Source organism: Fusarium venenatum (genome assembly GCF_020744135.1).
Source record: "Fusarium venenatum strain MPI-CAGE-CH-0201 chromosome Unknown EDB82scaffold_2, whole genome shotgun sequence".
In the NCBI taxonomy this organism is placed as follows: domain Eukaryota; kingdom Fungi; phylum Ascomycota; class Sordariomycetes; order Hypocreales; family Nectriaceae; genus Fusarium; species Fusarium venenatum.
The window spans coordinates 5,264,237-5,284,974 of NW_027072130.1; the positions used below are offsets into that span (position 1 = coordinate 5,264,237).

General features: G+C 47.7%; 8 protein-coding genes across 8 annotated transcripts; 1 reads left to right on the forward strand and 7 right to left on the reverse strand.

Moving 5' to 3' along the window:
* Positions 1-10: 10 nt before the first annotated feature.
* On the reverse strand, positions 11-1,091 carry EDB82DRAFT_499067 (NADP-dependent oxidoreductase domain-containing protein). Its single transcript, XM_065608589.1, has one exon. The coding sequence runs from the start codon at positions 1,016-1,018 to the stop codon at positions 251-253; it is 768 nt and encodes a 255-aa protein (XP_065464828.1). The 5' UTR covers positions 1,019-1,091; the 3' UTR covers positions 11-250.
* A 598-nt stretch (positions 1,092-1,689) lies between these two features.
* EDB82DRAFT_555608 (uncharacterized protein) lies at positions 1,690-2,605 on the reverse strand (the record flags this gene model as incomplete). The annotated part of the gene is made up of 3 exons (XM_025734911.1): positions 1,690-1,915; positions 1,966-2,257; positions 2,311-2,605. 3 exons carry the CDS (start codon positions 2,603-2,605, stop codon positions 1,690-1,692), a joined length of 813 nt encoding a protein of 270 aa, XP_025585670.1.
* A 2,055-nt stretch (positions 2,606-4,660) lies between these two features.
* On the forward strand, positions 4,661-6,275 carry EDB82DRAFT_574959 (uncharacterized protein; the record flags this gene model as incomplete). Its single annotated transcript, XM_025734912.2, has 5 exons — positions 4,661-4,841; positions 4,895-4,951; positions 4,999-5,069; positions 5,118-5,497; positions 5,553-6,275. 5 exons carry the CDS (start codon positions 4,661-4,663, stop codon positions 6,073-6,075), a joined length of 1,212 nt encoding a protein of 403 aa, XP_025585671.2. The 3' UTR covers positions 6,076-6,275.
* On the reverse strand, positions 6,168-9,100 carry EDB82DRAFT_171598 (glycoside hydrolase superfamily). The gene is made up of 5 exons (XM_025734913.2): positions 8,864-9,100; positions 8,764-8,811; positions 7,745-8,711; positions 7,022-7,692; positions 6,168-6,961 (listed from the first exon to the last, which is right to left on the reverse strand). The coding sequence occupies exons 1-5, from the start codon at positions 8,996-8,998 to the stop codon at positions 6,260-6,262; spliced, it is 2,523 nt and encodes an 840-aa protein (XP_025585672.1). The 5' UTR covers positions 8,999-9,100; the 3' UTR covers positions 6,168-6,259.
* Positions 9,101-9,466: 366 nt separating this feature from the next.
* On the reverse strand, positions 9,467-10,497 carry EDB82DRAFT_536376 (uncharacterized protein; the record flags this gene model as incomplete). The annotated part of the gene is made up of 4 exons (XM_025734914.2): positions 10,285-10,497; positions 10,006-10,239; positions 9,640-9,945; positions 9,467-9,588 (listed from the first exon to the last, which is right to left on the reverse strand). Exons 1-4 carry the CDS (start codon positions 10,451-10,453, stop codon positions 9,467-9,469), a joined length of 831 nt encoding a protein of 276 aa, XP_025585673.2. The 5' UTR covers positions 10,454-10,497.
* Positions 10,498-10,917: 420 nt separating this feature from the next.
* Positions 10,918-13,107, reverse strand: EDB82DRAFT_555615 (amino acid permease/ SLC12A domain-containing protein; the record flags this gene model as incomplete). Its single annotated transcript, XM_025734915.2, has 4 exons — positions 10,918-12,052; positions 12,107-12,335; positions 12,388-12,754; positions 12,872-13,107. The coding sequence occupies 4 exons, from the start codon at positions 13,105-13,107 to the stop codon at positions 11,118-11,120; spliced, it is 1,767 nt and encodes a 588-aa protein (XP_025585674.1). The 3' UTR covers positions 10,918-11,117.
* A 1,752-nt stretch (positions 13,108-14,859) lies between these two features.
* On the reverse strand, positions 14,860-16,146 carry EDB82DRAFT_555620 (chaperonin 10-like protein; the record flags this gene model as incomplete). The annotated part of the gene is made up of 1 exon (XM_025734916.2): positions 14,860-16,146. Exon 1 carries the CDS (start codon positions 15,919-15,921, stop codon positions 14,860-14,862), a length of 1,062 nt encoding a protein of 353 aa, XP_025585675.2. The 5' UTR covers positions 15,922-16,146.
* A 103-nt stretch (positions 16,147-16,249) lies between these two features.
* On the reverse strand, positions 16,250-19,051 carry EDB82DRAFT_499076 (uncharacterized protein). The gene has a single exon (XM_025734917.2). It carries the CDS (start codon positions 18,950-18,952, stop codon positions 16,451-16,453), a length of 2,502 nt encoding a protein of 833 aa, XP_025585676.1. The 5' UTR covers positions 18,953-19,051; the 3' UTR covers positions 16,250-16,450.
* Between the last annotated feature and the right edge of the window lie 1,687 nt (positions 19,052-20,738).

The window sequence follows — 20,738 nt, forward strand, 5'->3', positions numbered from 1 at the left end:
GATACTTAGACTGCCAGGTACCTTTACAAGTGGTATTTGATCTCATCCCCAACCTCCTCGTACACCTGATCAATGGCTGCAACGACCTCCTCAAGCAATGGGCCCTCTTCGATTACCCGAAGGTTGTTTTCCAGCTGCTCCAAGCTTGACGCGCCGATGATGACGCCATCTCCGTGATGTTGCTTTAGGATACTATGGTGAGCTGTCCATCGGAGTGCGGCAGCATGGCCTCCAATACCGTACTTAGCCGCTACCCGAAGCGCTTTATCGACAGCGGCTTCAATGGACTGTTTGACGTACATGGCAACATACATGCTCCCAACTTTGGTCTGTAACGAAAGTTGGTCAGTTTTTGTCTCTCCAGGTGCGTCATTCCACTCACTGATCCTGAAAACCGCGACATTGGTTCAGCACTTTTGTGCTTCTGGGCGAAAAAGCCACCTGCGCCGGGGCTATAAGCGTAGAACGCCATTCCATGCTTGCGAAGAAGAGGGAACAATTCTTTTTCTGCGCCACGAACGATTGGGTTATAATGGCCCTGGTAAACGCTCGGCTTAACAAAGCCCAGTTTCTCACAGATCTCAATAGTTCTCTGAACCTCATCTGCTCGATAGTTAGAGATGCCCCAAGCCTTGATCTTGCCATCTCGGTGAGCTTGATTGAGGACCTCAAGAACTGGCTCGAGTGGATGCACGCGTTCAGGTAGTTGAAGATAATAAATATTTATCTGGTCAATTTTCAGGTTTCTCAACGAGTTGTCAATGTCGCGCAAAACACTCTCCTTGGTGTGGCCTTCAAACCAGTCTGCTTTAGTATCGATATGGAATCGGTCGCCTGCAGAGACCGCACCAATTCTAGGCTCAGAAGTGTACGGGGCGCCTGGGGAGTAAACGGCAGCAGTGTCAATTTGGCTATGGCCATGCTTGGAAAAGACATCAAGAAAAGCATTCACTTCATCCGGAGTAGAGAAGCGTGCCATGGGATCGACGGAGCTGTCACCAATCTGTGGGAGTATCATGTTAGATTGGGGAAGGCAGGGGTGAAGTTGGCATTCCTCACCGGGGCGGCTCCGAGGATCAATTTGATACTAGCATTATTCTCCATGATGGATGGTGTTTCTTGGTTGTAAATACGAGAAGAAATGATGATCTGGCAATGAATGGAAAGACACAAGATATTGACATTGACCTGATCGTCTCTTAAATATCATAACGAGAGGCCAGTGCTTAGAAATCGAGTAAAGAATAGCTAGTATGCCAAGATATGCTATTTCTAGATGGAGAATAACAAATGACATCCTGCTGGATGATAAATTCTTAGTAGCAGACTACGCATTACTTGAAGACGTGGATGATATTCGCCAAGCAGTGCAGTTTCCTTTTTGAGCAAGTGCAAAATGAGATGAACATTAGAGTATCCGTTATGAGGTAAAAGGACAACATTACACAGCTAAACTAATTAATTTCTCAAAGCACCAAAAATAAAACTGCCTCCCAAAGTCTGTAAGATCGCAGTATTACAAATCATCACAAGTGTTCATCAATGCTCATAAAACTATCATGCTCAATTGTGATGAAATTACCCTGTAGATATTGTTGGAATTATTCTACGCTATGCTCCTTCGAGAGTTCATATCGATAATGAGACTTGTGCAATTATAATTCTCTTATGCTAATGTTATACAGGCTCTTATGCAACATAATTAGCTTCCATCCAACCACCATCTACATAAATCTCCTGCTTGGTCATGAACTTGCTCTCATCTCCCAATAAAAAGGCAATAGAAGCAGCGACCTCTTCAGGCTTAGAGTAGCGCTTGATAATTGATGTCAAGTTGTCGTCCTCTGTCATGGTCCATGTCGTACCATTGGGTAAGTGTAGAGGCTGCTTGATCATGTCTGTATCGATGCATCCACTGAACAATGTTAATAAACAAGCCTACAAACTCAGTGCAATTCAACTTACGGGCATAGAAGATTGACTCTGATGGGATTCTTGGGGTACTTCGCACCACCTTCATACGCAGCACTTTGACTCAAGCCGCGGATAGCATTCTTTGAAGCGGCGTATGCTCCCATGTTACCTGAAGCATACTTGACCTGTTGACTACCGCAGTTGACAATGCTGCCTCCAGGCTTCATGTTTTTCATCTCGTACTTGATGCAGTTAAAGGTGCCGATAACATTGACGTCAAGCATTTGCTTCAATTCCTCAAGGTCAAGATCCTCGATGGGATGGATACTCTTGTTCATCTTGGCTGCATGAAATGTCAGAACCTTAGTTGGTTATACATCGAATGGGAAATCTTACCTGCTACATTAGCAGCACCATCTAATTCTCCCCATTTAGCAACTGTGCCCTCGATCCAAGCCTTGACATCCTCAGGCTTGGTAACATCAGTGGGAAAATAAATAACGCGATCCTTGACATCGGGAATATCCTGCTCAATACCAGCGATGGCCTTCTCCAGATTCTCCTTGGAAGTTGCTGCCATGGACACCTTGGCACCACGGGTAAGAAGGTACCGGGAAAGGGATAGACCAGTTCCCCGGCTGGCACCAGAGACGACAATGACCTTGTCTTGGAAAGGGTATGGGTTTGCCATTTTTAAGAGATTAGAAGAATAAAATTGCTATGAAGAATATTACACGCAGGGACTAAGGTACAATGCTCAATGCTAGATTATATAGTCGAGTCCGCGTTTTCCAACAAGTAAAGCGTTGGTCGGCTCGGTGGGTAATTGACAATCAGATTAGAACAAACATGGAAGATGGTTACAATACAGGAAGCCTAGCGATTGCTAATATCTTGGTATGGAGCCAGAATGGGGGTTGGTATCCTGGTCATCTTGACTCGAAGCTCTTGAGAGCAGGGAAATGATTGAATCGCCGCGATGTCTCTTTCCTCGAGGGGATATCGCTTCCACGAGGATGGCAAAGATCCTCGTGGGGCCATGAAGCTCGCTTGGAGAATCTGCAGCGGGTTTCGCTTCAAAAGGGGGGGGGGGATCTTTCCTTGGTGTCGGGTCAGAAGAACCTTACCCGGAAAATAGTAGAGTTGTATTCCTTGGTGGAGGAAGCACTGCAGGGGGTGACAAGGACTCGGGAACTTGACCAATACTGTTGTTTATATGTTGCGGGCCTTGCATAAGACGAAACAAATATTGACCAGGCCAGTTAGTTCTTCAAGTGAGAGATTGCGTTTTTAAAGATGCCTGCAGAGAGGAAATATTGGGCTTTGCTTTTGTTGTAACCGCCTGTTAGCGCATACTACAGATAGAAACGGTCGGACTTAAAATTCGGGCGAACCCGCCCGTGATCGCCTGAGCTTTATCACCAGACGAGAGTCCATGAATGGAGCATGAATGAATTTTCTGTGGACCTCTGGACAAGGATGTTAATCCTATTCTCCTGCCGCAAGGGCAACGATGGAGCTGTTTACTCTGTATGTCCACTTATATCTGGGTGAGGGAAGAGGAATCCGAATAGCCGAACAAATAATATGCAAGAACCGGAAGTAACAAACGGTTGCAAAAAAGACAAGAAAATGATACATCGCCAAAAAGGACACAAGAATGCATGAGCTGAAAATTATCAAACAGGAATTGACATTGGTAAGGCATTGATGGAGAACCGAAAAGAAACGTTGAGGATTATCCTGACTGTTTCTGGCCATGAAGGATGACGACGCTTTCCCAAGAACCACGACACAGAATCCTCCGGATGAACAAGAGCCCTTGTATGTACCTGAAGCAAGTCTCATTCCACAATCACGGACGAGATCCACCCTAGGGAATAGATCGACCAGACTGTTGGATATTATTTCCGAAAGTCGGTAACAACCTTGAGCTGCATTGTTTTAAGGCCAGGTCAGAAATCCTCTGGTCTTGGCTTGCCGTTGAAAACAGGCCACCCAAGTTTGCATTTATGTTCCCAGCTTGGAAGGTCAGGCAATCGTCTCGGAGAGTGGAACACGAATCAGGACAAAGGAATATCAAAAGGCTGATTGGTTTTGGCATAATGCTGAGCTGCAACCCTGTGGACCGTTGTAACCTGCTCAGCTTTTCGACTGGATGATACGATGTACAAGCGAATTAGAGCAAAGCACTGGAGAACTTAAGACTAGAAAAAGAAATTCTGCGGTAACGGTAAGGTTCTGTTGGACTGCAAGACCAACAAGTGTGCGCCGCTGGAAAAGAAAGAATTTTCTTGTCTTATCCTCTAACCGTTTCAGAGCCCCATCGCTCACTTGCATGGCAACGCTGGAACATTTCCTTATTAGATCTTTGCTTGAATCGGTACCAAGACATGGAACCCTTTCAATCTCTCTTCCAAGTCCCCAGGACGTTATTGCCGAAGGGAAGACAATCCTTGAGGACCTGAAGTGAAGTGGAGTCATTGCAGAATTAAACGTATGTAAAGCTCCTGACATGCTTCTTTCTTTTTCCCCAGAAGCAAATAAGGAATTAAAGTGCAGATCTCCCATCTCTTCCCGTAGGTTAATTAGCAGCTTTCTTCCTATGGAGTAGAAAGAGGGCTGGTTGATCTCTCGGTTGATTCCAAGTTGCGCTTGAAGCTGCTCGTCTTATCTTTTCCTCTCCAACACAAACACTCATACTACACTTCGAGTCTAACCCGGCCCAGCCTGAGTGTCCAGCACCATGGAAGTCGACCCGTATATGATGGACCCGCCGCGGGACCAGGACAGATGGGATGCTGGAAGCAGTGCACCAACTCAGATTATTCTGGGAGCTTGTCTATTCACGTTGGCGACAGTCGTTTACGGTCTAAGAATATTGACAAGAGTACGTTTGCAGAAGAATGCACTTCGTCTCGATGATCGTGAGTTTGTCCCCTTTGTCACATATGTTCTCAAGGCTGATGATGGTCACTAGTTCTCACTGGTGCTTCGTTGGTGGCATGCTGGGCGTTCTATGCTTGCACAATGGGCAGTAAGTCAACCAACCTCAATTGAACTTTAGCATACTTACCCGAATAGTGGTGGCTCAAGGTGGCTGTGCTACCAACTTTTGGCAGGTCAAGCAATCCCAGTACGAGACATTACTCAAGGTAAGATCTTCTTCATCCACTACCGTGAACACCACTAATCGTCTTCAGTGGACTGTCCCAGTCAACATCTTCTACATGCTCTCGTCCGATCTCGCTAAGATTTCCCTTCTGTTCTTCTACCTCCGCCTCTCACCCGAACGGAACTTTCGAATCGTTGTATACGTATTGATCACCCTTTTTGGTCTATACGCCCTCATCTACGCCATGATCAGCCTTTTCGGCTGCCAGCCAATTAAGGCGTCTTGGGACCTTGCTGCACAGGCGACAGGAAAGTGCATCGACAAGTTCGGCTTTTTCTTGGCGGCTTCAGTAGCCAACGTCGTTATGGATCTGGTCATTCTGCTTCTCCCTTTACAAATTGTCATCCCACTCCAAATTCCGCGACGACAAAAGATGTCACTACTTTTTCTTTTCACTACTGGCGGCTTGTGAGTACCTCCCTCTGTACAAAAAAAACTCTATTCATGCTAACAATTTGTCTAGCGTTATTATCGTTGCTATATACAACTGTGTTCTCACTGTCAAGCTATTCAGTAGCCCGAACTACACCTGGGGCCTAGCATACGAGTTGTGCTGGATGTATGCGGAGTTGACGGGCTGTGTCATCTGCGCCTCCGCCAGTTCTCTCAAGCCGTTCTTCAAGCGCATTATACCAGCTCTGTTCAGCAGTCATGGCGCCAGCTACGGCCCATCTGGTGCAACAGGTGGATCCCACGCCGTAGTCAATAGCAGAAGGCAGCTCAGTCGCAAGCAGGCGGATGCAATCGAACTTCAATCTGGAGATGACTCTGAGTCGGGCCGAAAGGTCATGGACGATGATGAAACTAAGCTCTGGCCAAAGCCTAAGAGCAGTTTTGACAATAGCAACGGTAACCACAAGGTCTTAGTTTCTGCAACAGGCGAGAGCAATGGAGTGGGAAGAAGCAGCTCGAGGTTTCAGAGGAACGGGAAATCGGATGGTATTGAGATAGTTTCGACAACGGAGGTGTTGTACAGTCCCAGATAAATTTGTGTTCTCTGTACATAATATGTTCATAGAATAGAGAAACTCTTCACTGACCATTCTCTGAGTAAAAAGTAACATTGGGGTCTATAAAGCGTCACTTCACATTCCCATCGTCCACTGAAGTGGTTACATTGACCTTTTTTCATACTGACTGCGAATATTCTACTCTCTATTTGATTTGCCATCACAAGCCCTTCCAAAAGAAGGTTTCGGGAAGCACAAAGCGTTCTCGCGCAATTTCGTCCCTGGGATTCGAGCTTGAGGCAAGGATAATTGTGTAGGTTCCAGCCTCGGCCTTCCACTTGGATGCTTCCTGACACCAGAAGGACAAAGAGTATTTGTCAAGTACCAAATCAACGGTCTTGGTTTCATCTACATCCAGGTATGCTTTGTTGAACGCCTTCAGCTCCCTAACCGGCCGCTGAAGGGAAGGGTTGGCATGGTGGATATACAGCTGCACAACCTCAGCTCCAGAAAATGGTCCCTGATTCTTAATATCGACACTGACTCGCATCTCATGGTCAACAGAAGACTCAAATTCCTTAGGGACCGTGAGATTGGAGTAAACGAATTTTGAGTATGACAATCCGTGGCCGAAGTAGAAGAGCGGCTCTCGATCGACCATTTCGTAGTATCGATGTCCGATGAAGACTCCTTCGCCATACACAATATCATAATCAGCCTTGGAAAAGGTAAGATAAGCTGGTGTGTGCTTGATGGACTTAGGGAATGTCAGGGATAATCGTCCAGATGGGTTGGCTTTGCCGAAGAGGACGTCGGCCATTCCATGACCGCATTCCTGGCCACCGAACCAAGCGTGCAAAAGTGTCGAAGCCTGCGACTCCCATGGCATCTCGATGGGTAGTCCCGATTGGGTAATGATGATCTGAAATGGTTGTCAGTGTTAAAGTTCTACTGGTCCTGGGATCAAGGACGGTCATCTTACAGCATTAGGGTTGGCCTGTAAAACAGCTCCAATCAATTCGTCAACTCGGCCTGGCAAGTTCAAGTGTTTTCGGTCGCTTCCTTCGTACTCAAAGTCTGATGATAGTCCAGTAATGACAATAGGGACATCGACGTTCTTGGCCAGCTCGATAGCGTCTTTGATGCCTTGGTCCTCATCATAGAGCTCATAGATACCAACACGTCCAGTGAGTGTCAGTGCAGTACCGACGCCGCCGGATAAGTTCTCGTTGACCTGAATTACTTGAAGGTCAAGAACTTGACCCTTCTGGAACTCTCCTTCGTAGAATCTCTCCATAGAAAGACGATTGAAGCATGGTGTTGAGTCTGTTTTGGGTGGCTGACTCGCCCATAGATCAATGACATCCTTTCCGTCGATACACAGTTTACCCTTGCCACAAGTACTGAAACCAAACTTGAGTCTTCCAGATTCTTGGATCGTGTACTTAGCTTGAGCCTTGACGTAGTATTTGGCAGGAATAATTGAGTGGTAGCTTTCAGGCACATCAACTAGCTGCTTCTCTGCGATGGTTGAGACAATCGCCTCAGCGTCCTTGTTTTTCTCTGGGTCCTCTCCAAAGATCTCAACATGCCAACCCTCCGTCTTGCCATCTGGGGTCTTGTGGCCCTTGATAAGCGGACTAAATCGGAAAGCTGTGTCGACATAAGTAATTAAGCGTGGGCCCAAGAGGAATTTGCTACTTACAGTTACATCCCGGTGTGTAAGTGATGTTCTCTTCCCCAACAACCTCCTTGATAGCTTCATATGGAGTAATACCATAATAAGGCTCGACTTCAGCACTTCCACCTCCACACAGCGAAGGGTTCTTGACATGATCTCCGATAAGTCCATACTTTAGTTTCTCAGGATTCTTGATCGGCAATCTTCCCTTTTCGTTCTTCAGAAGTACGATTGACTCAGCGACGAGCTGTCGAATCAAGGCTCGTTGTTCCGGAGTGTCCGACTGAGGTGACTTTCCAGAAACCTCCCCGGCCTTGACTTTGTTGACGAGATTCAAGACATTCTCAACAGATTGGTCGATCGTTGCTTTGGAGACCTTTCGAGAGTTGACGGCAATACTGAGGCGCGTTCCTCTCCAGTCTGTTGGTCCGGGCATCTCGAGATCCAAACCGGCGTTGATAGCCTCTGAAGTGCTGTAAGTACCGAACCAGTCACTCATAACGAGACCCTTGTATCCCCACTCTTCACGAAGAATTTCCTTCATCAACAAAGGGTCTTCGCTTACATGAACACCGTTGATCTTGTTATATGAAGTCATGATCGTCCAAGGGTCGGAACCTCGAAGTGCAAGTTGGAATGGCAGCATGTGCACCTCTCTGAGAGTTCTTTCCGTCATGACCACGTTATCCTCAATGCTGTTATCGGATTGATCGTGGGCCGCATAGTGCTTCACACTTGTTCCAACGCCCTGTTCTTGAACACCGTTGATATAGTGCGCGCCCAGAGTACCGCTGAGAAAAGGGTCCTCTCCGAATGCCTCGAAACCGCGTCCGATCAAGGGTGAGCGCTGAAGGCAAAGGGTAGGTGCCAACAGTACATGAACGCCACGATACTTCGCCTCTTCGCCTAGGAGACTACCAATCTTGTGAAGGAGCTCAGTGTTGAAAGTTGCACCCATTCCTGTAGCGGACGGTAGCATGGGACTGGGCATCTAGTTGTTTGTGTCAATCGGGGTGTCTGTATCGACATTGTAGGCCACTTACGCGTGTGAATGATCGTCGGCCCCGTATTCCATGAGGTCCATCTGAAGTCTGTTTGTGTCAGATGGATCTTCTTTTCATTCCCTCCACCTGTTTGACTTACAATAAGACCAGGAATGCCATGATGGTCGAGGCCAGTCATGCGAAACGAGCCTTGACCAGCAAGGAGTTCCACCTTCTCACCGAGAGTCAGTTGACTCAACAGAGCTTTAACATCGACGAAATCTTTGTCGGCCATTATTTCTGAGGTTTTTTGTTACCGAATAAAGAACTTGAAGATTACCTGTTGAAACCCACGCGGTATATAAGCTACCCAAAAATCTGGTTCGCTTACCGGTCCCTGGCTGTTTTAGCCGTCGGCTTTTCGGGCCGCTGGGGTGTTCCCCATGTTATTTGCGGGGATCGCAGGGCGACTCTCAACCTGATAAGCTTGGCATTCATAATCATCGAAACGATTCGAGCTTGAGCTTATTCTTGCGGATACTCCGCCTTGTTTAAGTGACATCGTGAAATCTGACAAAGCAGCAAGGTTCACGGATCTTGAGGGTAACTTAAACCATATCTCCATTAACACCGCATAGGCGTTGCACAACTGTCGTCTTTGTATTAAAACCCGATTCATTCTATAGAGTCCTAAAACATGATGTTCGAAAGTACTAATATCTTCAACATATAAAGTATTGCGAAAATCACCAATTGACCGTGGCTATGCCGGCTTCTGTCCAGTAATAACCTTGGTGAAGAAAACTGCTCCTTTCTCCCTCACTTCCTTCTCAAATCTGACCGCTAAACCATCGAAAACGGATTCGGGAACATCAGCACCCAAGCCTAATCATGTTAGAATTGTACCAATTCAAGTAAAAGAAAAAAGCTTCTTACCTTTTGCACCCTGTATCAAACTAGGGATAGTAAGAAGAAAAGGCTGGAGCGACATCTCGGCAGCCTCCTCATCGCCCAAGAGCTTACCCATTAGCAGCTCAACAGTTTCTTCAGCGACATGATTGAGTCCTGCGGTCTTAAAGGCCTCCGGAAGTTTGTGAGCAAGATCAGATATCATTCCCATAGCTTTGAACACGCCCGAGAATAGAGCGCAGACTTCCTTCAGAGCCGGGCCAATGTCTGGCTTATCCTGCAAATCAAAGTCCATCTCATGAACTTGTAGCCATCCTCCTGGTGCAAGTGTGGCTTTGGATGTCACTGTCAGTCATATTCTTAAGCTCCCTAGGATAATTATGGAGGACTCACAGGCGAGATGCTCTACTGCCTTCTGATATCCCACCTTGGCAGCACCAGGAATGACAAACCTGACATGTGTCACATCGAAAGCTCCAGTGAGCTCTTGGCGTGGTGTTTCGCAAAGATCATAAGTCTCGTATCTTAATCCTTCTTCAGAAGGTGGAAGAAATGCTTCAACGACATCCACCCCAACCAGCCGGGCAGATGGAGATACTTGCTTCTTCAAGTCACGGAGTAGAGTTCCTGAAAGGTTAGTTAGGCACAGATAAAAAGACCTTTATGTCTCACCATCAGCACACCCGACGTCAAGAACTCTGAGTCTTTCTTGGTCCAATGGCACAGGTACGAAGATAATTTTGTTGTCAATGCATCTTTGAACCCAAGCATATTGCTTCTGGAATCGCTCTACCTCGCTTTTGATCTCCCAAGGATATTCGAAATCACTTGTGGGGGACATTGTGGAAACAAGCGAAGGATGTTTGTGAGCGAGGACAGATGAGGTGTGAAAATAACGACGACATATGAGCGGTTCAGCTATCTTATATGTGAAAGCAGTATATACGCCACGATATATTATCGTGTTCAGACCAATAAAGTGCCCCCACTGATGTAAGATGAGTTATGTATCCGGCGTTGAGAAATGTGCCCGATTACTCTAATAAAAGTCTCCGTTAGATATTGAATGTAGGGAACCCTGTTTAGTGCTTATCACTCAGCGTACTGTGGATGTTTTTATATTTTCTATCTTGTCTTTTGCTTATTTCTACCCTGTTTAAGTCCATTGATATCAACGGCAGGTCCCTGGTTGTAGGCGAGCTCCGTACCCAAGCTAGGCTTTCATATGCTGTTTCGTGTACAACACAAGCTCCGTACATGGTGCCTGGAAAGAATAATATTCTTATCAGCCAATGCTGCTTTTATGACATGGTAGCTAGTAGCAGTTTTAGTAACAGTTATACTTGTAATATCCAATGGTATTTGATCGAACAGTAGTAGCCTAGCTCGTTCTGAGTGGATTAAAAACATCGCGACATTGCAATGCAGAAGAAGACTTAGGGCTATATTATATGATAAACAATATGAACTGTATTATATATATAGCCAACTAGCATGTATGCTACTTAGAACAAGTGATGCCACACACGCTTCCACGCGGGGCCATTAGCAAGCTTCTCACGGTAAGCATTGATAGTGTCCCAATCATGCTCTCGGCGGCCAGTGTCGAGGTCAATCTCACTAATCTTCCTCCAACCCTCCCGCTTCCAAACGTATCCGATTATATAGAATAGAATCACCACAGGCATAGCCAGGTAGGACTGGAAGAAACCCTCTGCCGTCCCAAGAGATCCGTCAATGTTGGTCATGGCGGTATAGAATTGCGCGATGAGGACGATAACAATGATGATGAGACCAATCCAAGATCCCCAAACGCCAAAGACATGCTGGAAGGGAATTTCGTCGAGGGTGTGGCCATGGTATTTCCAGGCGGACCGGAAGCGAATATGGCACAGGCAGATAGATCCCCAGGTAAACAAAGCAGCCAAACCCGAAAGGGCCTGTAGCCAGATGAAAACAGTAGTGCCTTCTCCATTGACACTGATATAACCGAGGGCACCAATTGCGATGATAGAGACAACAGCGGGAAGAGGTCGTCCGGACTTGTCGATGAAAGAGAAGATCTTAGGTGCGTAACCCTGCTGCGACAAAGCTACCAAAGTTCGGCTACCACCGTACACACAGGAAACGCCGATAGATAGGACGGAAACGAGGATGATGACGTTCATGAAGGAGTCGTATCCCTTGAGTCCAGCGTTGGATGCTGCGATGACGAAAGGAGAGGCACTAGGATTGTTGTTTCCAGCGTTAAGAAGTCTCTCATCGGTTGAAGACACGAGGAAGCCGACGAGCAGAAGGCCAACGACGTAGAAGAGGGTAATTCGCCAAAAGACTTGCTTAATAGCACCTGGTAGGGCCTTGGCTGGGTTCTTGGCTTCAGCCGCAGCGAGACCTACAAGTTCCGTTCCACTGAAGGAGAAAGCCGCAGTAACAAAAACACCTAATCAATGTTAGATATCAACGACAAGACGAGATTTTGATACGGAAAGCTTACCGCAGAATCCTCTAAAGCCATGCTGGAAAGCACCGGGGTTATGCCAAAGGCGTGCACCCCAGTATTCATCGTAAATGCCGTTGGATGGACCTCCGCCACAGACGAGAACAACGGCGACGATCATGAATATGACTGTAGCGGAGAGTTTGAGGAGAGCAGCCCAAAATTCTTCCTCTGCATATCCGAGAGTTCCAAAAACGTTAACGATAATGATGACAGCAAGGAAAACCTGTATTTTGTAAGTAGCTGCTTCACCATCAACCCGCTCAATGTTGACTTACGCTAACCCAGATAGCGACGCTGGTATCTGGCGCCCAATACTGGATGACGGTACCGCAAACCGTCAGTTCGAGAGGAAGAACAAAAGCCCATTGCATGACATAATTCCAACCCATGGCGAAACCCCAGGAAGGATCCACGAATCGGTTAGCATAGCTGATGAGGCGGTTAGTGTTGTCAATGAGAAAGACCATGAGTGTTACTAACGTATAGAAACCACCAGAGACGGGGTACATGACGGCGAGTTCTCCCAGCGCGTAGACGACATTGAAGATCATGACACCCATGATCAGAAAGCCAATGGTCAGTGATCCAGGGCCTCCAGTCTGAAGTGCACCACCACTACCAACGAAGAAACCCGCACCAATACTACGAGCTTGTCAGCAAATCACATCTGCATTAGTGCGTCACTGCAATTGTGTGGTGGACGGTAATAAGCCGGCGTTGCACAATGACGACAGAAAGTGGGAGAGAAAATGAACTAACCTGCCACCAATAGCAATCATGTTTAGATGACGAGGCTTCATATCCCGCGAAAGCTCAACGGTGCCCTTGCCGTAATCATCATGAGCCTTGAAGGATTCGAGAGTAAGACCATTGCGCAAGGCCCATGATTGCTTTGGCGTTTGAATGGGCTCTGTGGTGCCCTGCTTCTCGTCATATCGTGGTGAGCCATCGTGGGCATCGAAGGCCTCTGATTTGGGGTTAATTTCGGAAGCCATGGTGAGGAGAAGTGACCTTCAAACAAGAGATTATGTAAGTTTGTCTGAAAATCCAATCCAGAGGTGGTGAATTGAGAGGAAATGGACAGCGCGGATCACACGGCAGGTATATATATGGATTATGGATACAAGACTAATTACTGGTCTCAAAATGGGAAGTGACCAACGGGCAATACTTACAGGATGATCTAAATGCAATGCGGAAGGTGGTTGAAGGAAAGGGGATGCTGGAGATACGTAACATGAGGGATTGTTTTGGTGATGGTTTCGGACTACCTCTAATCTCACGGATAACGCGGCACTTTTCCCTTCAGCTGGGGCAAATTCGGGGCACCAAAAAAAGGACCTGTCAGCCCGCTGGTTTGCTTGACCCGCATACTTTATCAACGTCGAATGCAAGCTGAACCAATAGCTGAAGGATACTCAAATTAGTCTGTAGTTTGTTTCTTGACATTTAATCGGCTCCGAAGACATCCATTTGACTTGGCTCTGTTTATGGTTAAAGTGCAGTAGAGCAGAATTACATCGAAACATTTACTTCACTTCTCTGACGAAAACAACGTGCAATACATAAGCATAACAAAGTGATCCATTTGAAGTCGTCCGTAATCTGGGGTAAAGTGGCATCTTTGGAGCAATCTATTTGTCATAGATTCAAGTTACCCCAGAATATCCTTGAACTTGGTTTCTTGATTTAATGGCATATCGGTTGGATCATTGGGTGCTCCCCTCGTCGCGGAGCCGAGCTAGCCGGTCCGTCTTATCAAACCCGCCGATCATGCTACTAACAGCATGTAAAATGACCGAAATGATGAGTGTGATTGGATGCAGCGGAAGGATCTTTTATCTTGGATGCTCTGATACGGGAAGGGATCAGTTACGATGTGCTACAGGAAGAGTGCAGTAGGACCGATGGCCTTTTTTTGTGGGAGGAATGCAATCATGAATAGAGTTTGATCTGGTGTCAAGAAGCGAGTCAGTGCGTATCTTGTTGACAAGGTAGATTGCTGTCTTGGTGAAATGAAGTTGAGTATGGTTCAGGTTGTTGTTGTTGTGGTTAAATATCTCCAAAAATTAATTAGAGCCGCAATTTGATCTCTTGGCAACGTTGACAGCTTGGCACGGGGATTATCATCTTGGCATTGCGACGGGGAACAAATGACGTACATTGACTCTGACTACGAGACGCGTATCACCTTTGTATCAATTAGGAAGCTGTTGAAAGCCAACGTGTCAGCATTGTCCAAGCCTCTGGACTACCCTAAATCAGTCGAGTTTCACTACAATCTCCACTGTACTCTTTGACAAAAGACCTGCTCTGCTGTCAGTTCTCTACTGTCAGTGTCAGGCCATTGCTTTCATCGCGCAACCTTCAACGAGACATTTGAACGGTAAAATGACGCAAACAAACGCTGTTGATGTCCCGGGCTTGCATTAGTCGACAACCCTCCTAACTGTCGCGTGCGTGCGTGCATCCTCTTCAACGGTCAGACAAGATACCTAAGCGACGCATGACGTAGGCTATTTTCCCGAACCCGCCAAGATGTATCACTAACAAACAGAGCTTTATCACCTGGTGATACAAGCTTTATCTGTTATACAACTATTGGAGGTTGCTCAGTTTCCGTGATCGCGGAATTGATAGCATCACTTAACCATCACTCATTCCATCGCCGATTCATGTTAACAATTTTAGCTTAAATTAATGCTTAACTTGAGCTGCCAAGGATCATGCCAATCATTCCAGGTGCCTCAATTTCCTCCCACCACCCTCAGAACTGCCTTTTCCGCAGACAACTTCCCTTCTTTACTTAGTCTAAAAGCTTCAATAACATTATCCAAAGTTCCTACCTCTCTAACATGGTTCGGCTGCAAGTCTTTTGTCTTTAACATATGGGTAACCAACTGTAAATAATTTTCCCAAGCATGTTTGTCGCCTGGTGTCGCGGGCCCGGCGTTGTCAAACATGGCGTAGTCTTCGCCGAGCGCCCTCCCAAAAACAGTAAAAGCCATTATGGATTCCGCTTTAACATATGGGTTGATAGCTCCAATAGAAGACTTATTGACAGGAGATAGAGCTACGAGATGAGCTCCATCGCTTCTCCCGAGGGCATTGGCCATCTTTCCCGAAGAGAATTCGTCTGCGATAGTGTCGAAAGCGTATTTCAATTTGCCATTGGTGATATCTCTCACGCGGTCGACCCAATCTTCATCATGGTAGTCGAAAGTGGTATATGCTCCAAGTTTCTTAAGAAGGTCATGATTCTTGGTTGACGCGATTGCGATTACCCGAAGACCGCTAAGTCTCCCAAGCTGCACAGCATATAATCCAACGCTTGTCGAAGCTCCATACACAAGGAAGTCAACATGGCTTTCGTTGGGCCAATATGGCTCTGGAAGCCTCATGCGTTGAAACATTGCCTGCGTCGCAGTTGCAAAGGCAAGCGAGATAGTTGCTCCCTGTTGAAAGCTAACATTGTCTGGTATCGCAAAGACAAGAGTTGGTTCAATGCTGATAAACTCAGCAAAAGCACCAATCTCTTTGTAAGTTGCACCATGAACCCAACCACCCACTCGTTGACCTTTCTGCCATTTTGAACCGTTCGGCTCTTCGACGATCCCGGCGAAGTCGCAGCCAACGACCAGACCGGGTGCTGCGGGGCCATTTAGAACGTCACCTTCAACAAGTTTCCAGTCTCCGGGATTCAGGGCGACATGATGTACCTTGATGAGGATCTCACCACTGCTTGGGGCTGGACGAGGCACGTTTTGGATTGAACCACTCCCTTTCCCATCAGTCACGAAAGCTCGCATGGTGATTTCTTGCCTGGTTCTTTGAATAGGTGCAAATATTAGTCTTCTCGATAGTCCTGAAATTACTGCATGTTAAAATGCATGGATGAGGGTCAGTTAACACACCAACCGCGATTTATAATTCATCGCTCAGGGATAACGTTATGTGTTCTCGTAGGTGACAAATTAATTATTTCAAGAGCTGTTTCCACCTATCATATATGCTTTAAAAAGGGGTTGAAGATGTCAGCAAGGATTGACATCCTTGTATACTTGGAAGATTAAAGCCGCATCTTGATAAATGTTAACAATATGAATATCACTTGTTCAGTCGGGGATAGAGAGATAGTTGTGAAATATGGTTCATTAACATCTATTAAACATCATCGCTCGTTATGCAAAGTGAGCTGTCTGTCCAGTCAAGACTTTTCCCAACTCAATGACATCTTGTTTGTGCCACAGGAAATCCCAGCATCACCAAAATCCTTCCCAGTCGCAGATAAAAACATTGCCAGACATTGAAAAAAGGAAAATCGTAAAGTATCATAATCTATAGACGAGCGGAGAAGCTGGCCTGGGCGTTCTGTCCATAAGCGCTCTTCTCGGGTTGGTAGAAGGGAAGAGGTGTGACAGTTGCCTTGATGCGCTTGCCAAAGTACTCGATCTCAACCTTGTCGCCCTCGAGGACCTCCTTGGGAAGATACGCATAGGCGATGGGCTTGCGGATGCTGTAGCCGAATGCTGCGCTGGTCACGTAACCGACTGCACGGCCCTTCACGAATACAGGCTCCTTGCCGAGAACGACTGACTTGCCATCGTCGATGGTGAGACCACGGATGCGTCGGGAAACCTTCTCACTGGATCGGCCCTTCAGAGCGTTGTAGCCAACATAACCATCCTTTCCGGGATGAAGAGCAAACTCCAGACCAGCCTCGTAGGGGTCATACTCCTGGGTCATGTCAGAACCCCATGATCGGAATCCCTTTTCGATGCGAAGAGCATTGAAAGCACTTCGACCAGCAGCAATCACTCCGTAGGGGAGACCGCCCTGCCACAAGGCATCCCAGAGTCGGAGACCGTTGTCGGCAGTGGTGTAGATCTCGAAACCCTCCTCGCCAATGTATGAGAAGCGAGTGGCGATGGCGGGAATGCCAGCTATCTCAACCTTCTTGGTGGTGAGGTAAGGGAAGGCTCGGTCGGAGAAGTTGTCCTTGCTGACAAGCTTCATGAGGTCATTAGCCAAGGGACCCCAGACACCAACGCTGGCGAGGCCACCAGTGATGTCGCGGACGTGTACGGCTCTGTGAGGGCTGGTCTTGGTCTGAGCCTTGGCCTCACGAGTAAAGTAGTGGAGATCGACGGGGCCGTTGACACCAAGGTGGAAAAGGTCCTCACCCAGTCTGGCGACGAAGATGTCACTCCTAATACCACCGTGGTTGTCAAGAAGAAGTGTGAATGTCACCTTGCCAACCTCGCCGGCAACATTGCCAGTTGTCAAGCGCTGCAATAGTTCAGCAGCACCAGGACCAGCAATCTCAAGTCGTCGAATGGGAGTCTGATCGTACAGGGCGACACCAGTTCGTGTCTTCCAAGCCTCGACAGCAGTCACAGGCGAATAGAATTGAGATGACCAAGCATCTCGCTCAACAGGCTTCCAAGCCTCGGGCAAGTCCTTGAGGAACTTCTCGTTGGACTCAAAGTAGTGAGGGCGCTCCCAGCCACCGGCCTCGAGGAAATAGGCGCCAAGCTGCTGATGACGCTGGTGGAAGGGGCTGACACGGAGGTTTCGGGGGGACTCTTTGGGTTGAAGAGGGTGGAGAATATCGTAGACCTCGACGAACTGCTGGGAACCCGTCTCGACCACGTAGGCGGGAGAGAGCTGAACTTGCTCAAATCGAGACAACTCACACTCGGAAAGATCAATCTCGGCTCGGCCAGTAGTAAGAAGTTCGGCCATGGCGCGTCCAACACCAGCGGACTGTGTCACCCAGACGGCCTCAGCGACGTAGAAGTTATCGAAGTTGGGGGCCTGACCAACAAGAGGGCCACCGTCGGGAGTGAAAGACATGATACCGTTGAAGCCGTGGTCAACCTTGGTCTCGCGAAGAGCAGGAAGAATCTCTTGCGATAGCTTCCAGCCAGGCTCGAAATCCTTGGGGGTAAACTTCAAGCTGGAAGGCATGTTCTTATAATCAACCTCCTTGGGGGTCTCGCCCAACGAGGCTGCAACGACTGGCATGGGACGGTGGCCGTAGTATCCAATACCGTAGTGGTCGCCGTGCTCGCGGTAGTAAAGATCCTGATCTTGGTGTCGAAGAATAGGGAGTTGAGCACCGTTGGGCTCCTCGTTCTTGCCCTTCTGGCTGGGAACTGAAGTTGTGTGGACATATTGATGAGCCATAGGGGTCAGAGGAATAGGGAGGCCAACCATGGCTCCAACCTCGACACCCCAGAGTCCAGCGCATGAGATGACGATATCGGCTTCAAATCTGCCGTTCTTTGTGTTGACGGAAGAAACATGACCGTCGTGGTGGTCGATAGATGTGACCAATGTTGACTCGTGGTACTTGACACCTGCTGCTCGTGTTCGCTCGATGAGCTTTGCTTGAGCGTCACGAGCGAGAGCTAGACCGTCGGTAGGGATGTGAAGTCCACCAAGCACCTTGGACTTATCCAACAAGGGGTAAATCTCAAGACACTTCTCAGGGCTGATGAGGTTGGCCTCGACGCCCCAAGAGTAAGCATATCCCCTTTTTCTCTTAAGCTCCTCCAGTCGTGCAGGTGTAGTAGCAATCTCTAGACCTCCAACCTGGTTGAAGGAGCCTAGTGACATGAGTTTCTCGACTGTGTAAGTGGCCATCTTTGTGAGGGTCTTTGATGTGTTTGTCTGGAATACCAGACCAGGGGCGTGAGATGTTGAGCCACCAGGCATGGCTAGAGGTCCTTGCTCGAGGACTGTGATATCAGTCCATCCTCTTTGGACCAACTCATCAGCAACGTTGACGCCGACGATTCCGGCGCCGATGATGAGAACGCGCGGTGAGGGTGCCATTTTTGTCTCTTCTCTTTTGTGTATTGAGGGAGATTAGAGTAGTATAGAGGCGAACAAGTGAAGAGAGAGTTGAGAGATGAGAGATGGGTTTCAAACACAATGGCTTCTATTGGCAAAGGTTCTAGTCTCGTTATATCTTTTCCATGAACCGCCCACGACTCCGCACTCTTGCTCCTCCGCACCGTCCTCGCACCGCGATCATCAACTCAAACTATCTCCGTCCTATGTCATGGTTACGATAAGGCAACTAACATGAGAGCCTCCGGTTGCGGAAGCGGTCACGTGATCGGGAGTTGGGAGATCTGGCGCCGTGATGGGAGGGCGTGCCGATATCACCAAGCCGGGCGCTTGCAGGTTGGGTAGGTAGGTATGTACGTTGTAATGCGGGGAGATAACGAACAGCAGATCAAAGGCGAAACTAAAAAGTCCAGAATGCTAAAGTTGGGTTATTATCGACCGGGCTTCAAGTGCCGACGACAAGTCGAGTTCCACACCAGGAGTCCGTGCCGAGATGATAGGACACGCGTGATAACGTAGCGAGTTACGACTACACACGCGGCTTTGCAGTGAACAGACCAAATATCCGTATGTGCAGGATGGGATAAACGAAACGGCCGCTATCGCAGGCAACAAAGCGCCCAATGCTTCTATCCTAATGCAGGACGCTCGGTTGGGGGATGTTACAGCTCATTGCAATGGCTGGGGACACGATGAATCAGCTGGACACGACAGTTGTCAGGGTCGACCATGCCACGGCTGGTATCTTTGAACCCTTGCAAGCCCCTTTAAACACCGTAAATTTCTAGTCATGGGACCTTTTGCGGCAGAGTCACATTTCACGATGCCTTCACTTAGACCTTTTTCAGGGTCTTTTTTCTTCCCTTATGGTTAGGGCCGAAATTGAGATCCCCTCCCTTGTAAGCTCTAGCCACCAATTTGATTGTGAAGGGTCTCATGCTGACTACATGGTATTTGAGCGGTGATGATTAGATTGCCATTAACCGTTTGGTTCGCATGTTGTCTGCTGTCAATCAGATGCCCTGCACACAGGCCTTTCGCCCCCATTCGCTTTGAGGTCCTTGTCAAAGATTAGCCCAAACGAGGTGTGGCATCCAGTTGATCTGTGTACGGGGAATTAACCGGCAATACACACAACACCCTTCTTTTGCTTCAAAAAGTACAGAGACAGGTGATCGACCAAAAGTCAATCTGTGAATTTAGTTTAGAAGGTGGTTGAAAAGTTGGAGTCCTCGGTTCTCGAGTTGCCGTACGACTCCAACCAAATGTCATACCGCGGGAGAGGCAAAGTTAAATCCCACCCGCAACAGTAGCTGAACTGATCAATTGAGTCTATTTTTATGCCAAGAAGTGGAATGCTTTTGGGTTCGGCCGAGCCTGCAGTCGGTAGAGCCGAGCAACGTCTAGAACAGCGGACAGATGTGCGAATTGCTCAAAATGGCATCGTGAATGGCTTCACATGGATAGCCACTGTACCTACGCCATGTCGTGGCACCCTACTGCACTGCGTTGCACTACAACGCATGCACTCTGTCTGTCTTGGGTGGTTTTGCTGTGGAGCGGTGAGGGTCAGGAACAGAAAGAGATGGGATGGCAGGGTCTCACGGGGAGAACAAGGTGAACGACTCACGAGGATGCCAAGATAAGACAGTGTGAAGGAAGTAAAAAGAAAAAAATCTAGACAGTCCAGCTGACCCGCCCCTTGTAAGCCAACCGCCTAATATTGCCAAGTCAAATTTCTCAGCCTCTCCAGTCAACCCCCCTCACT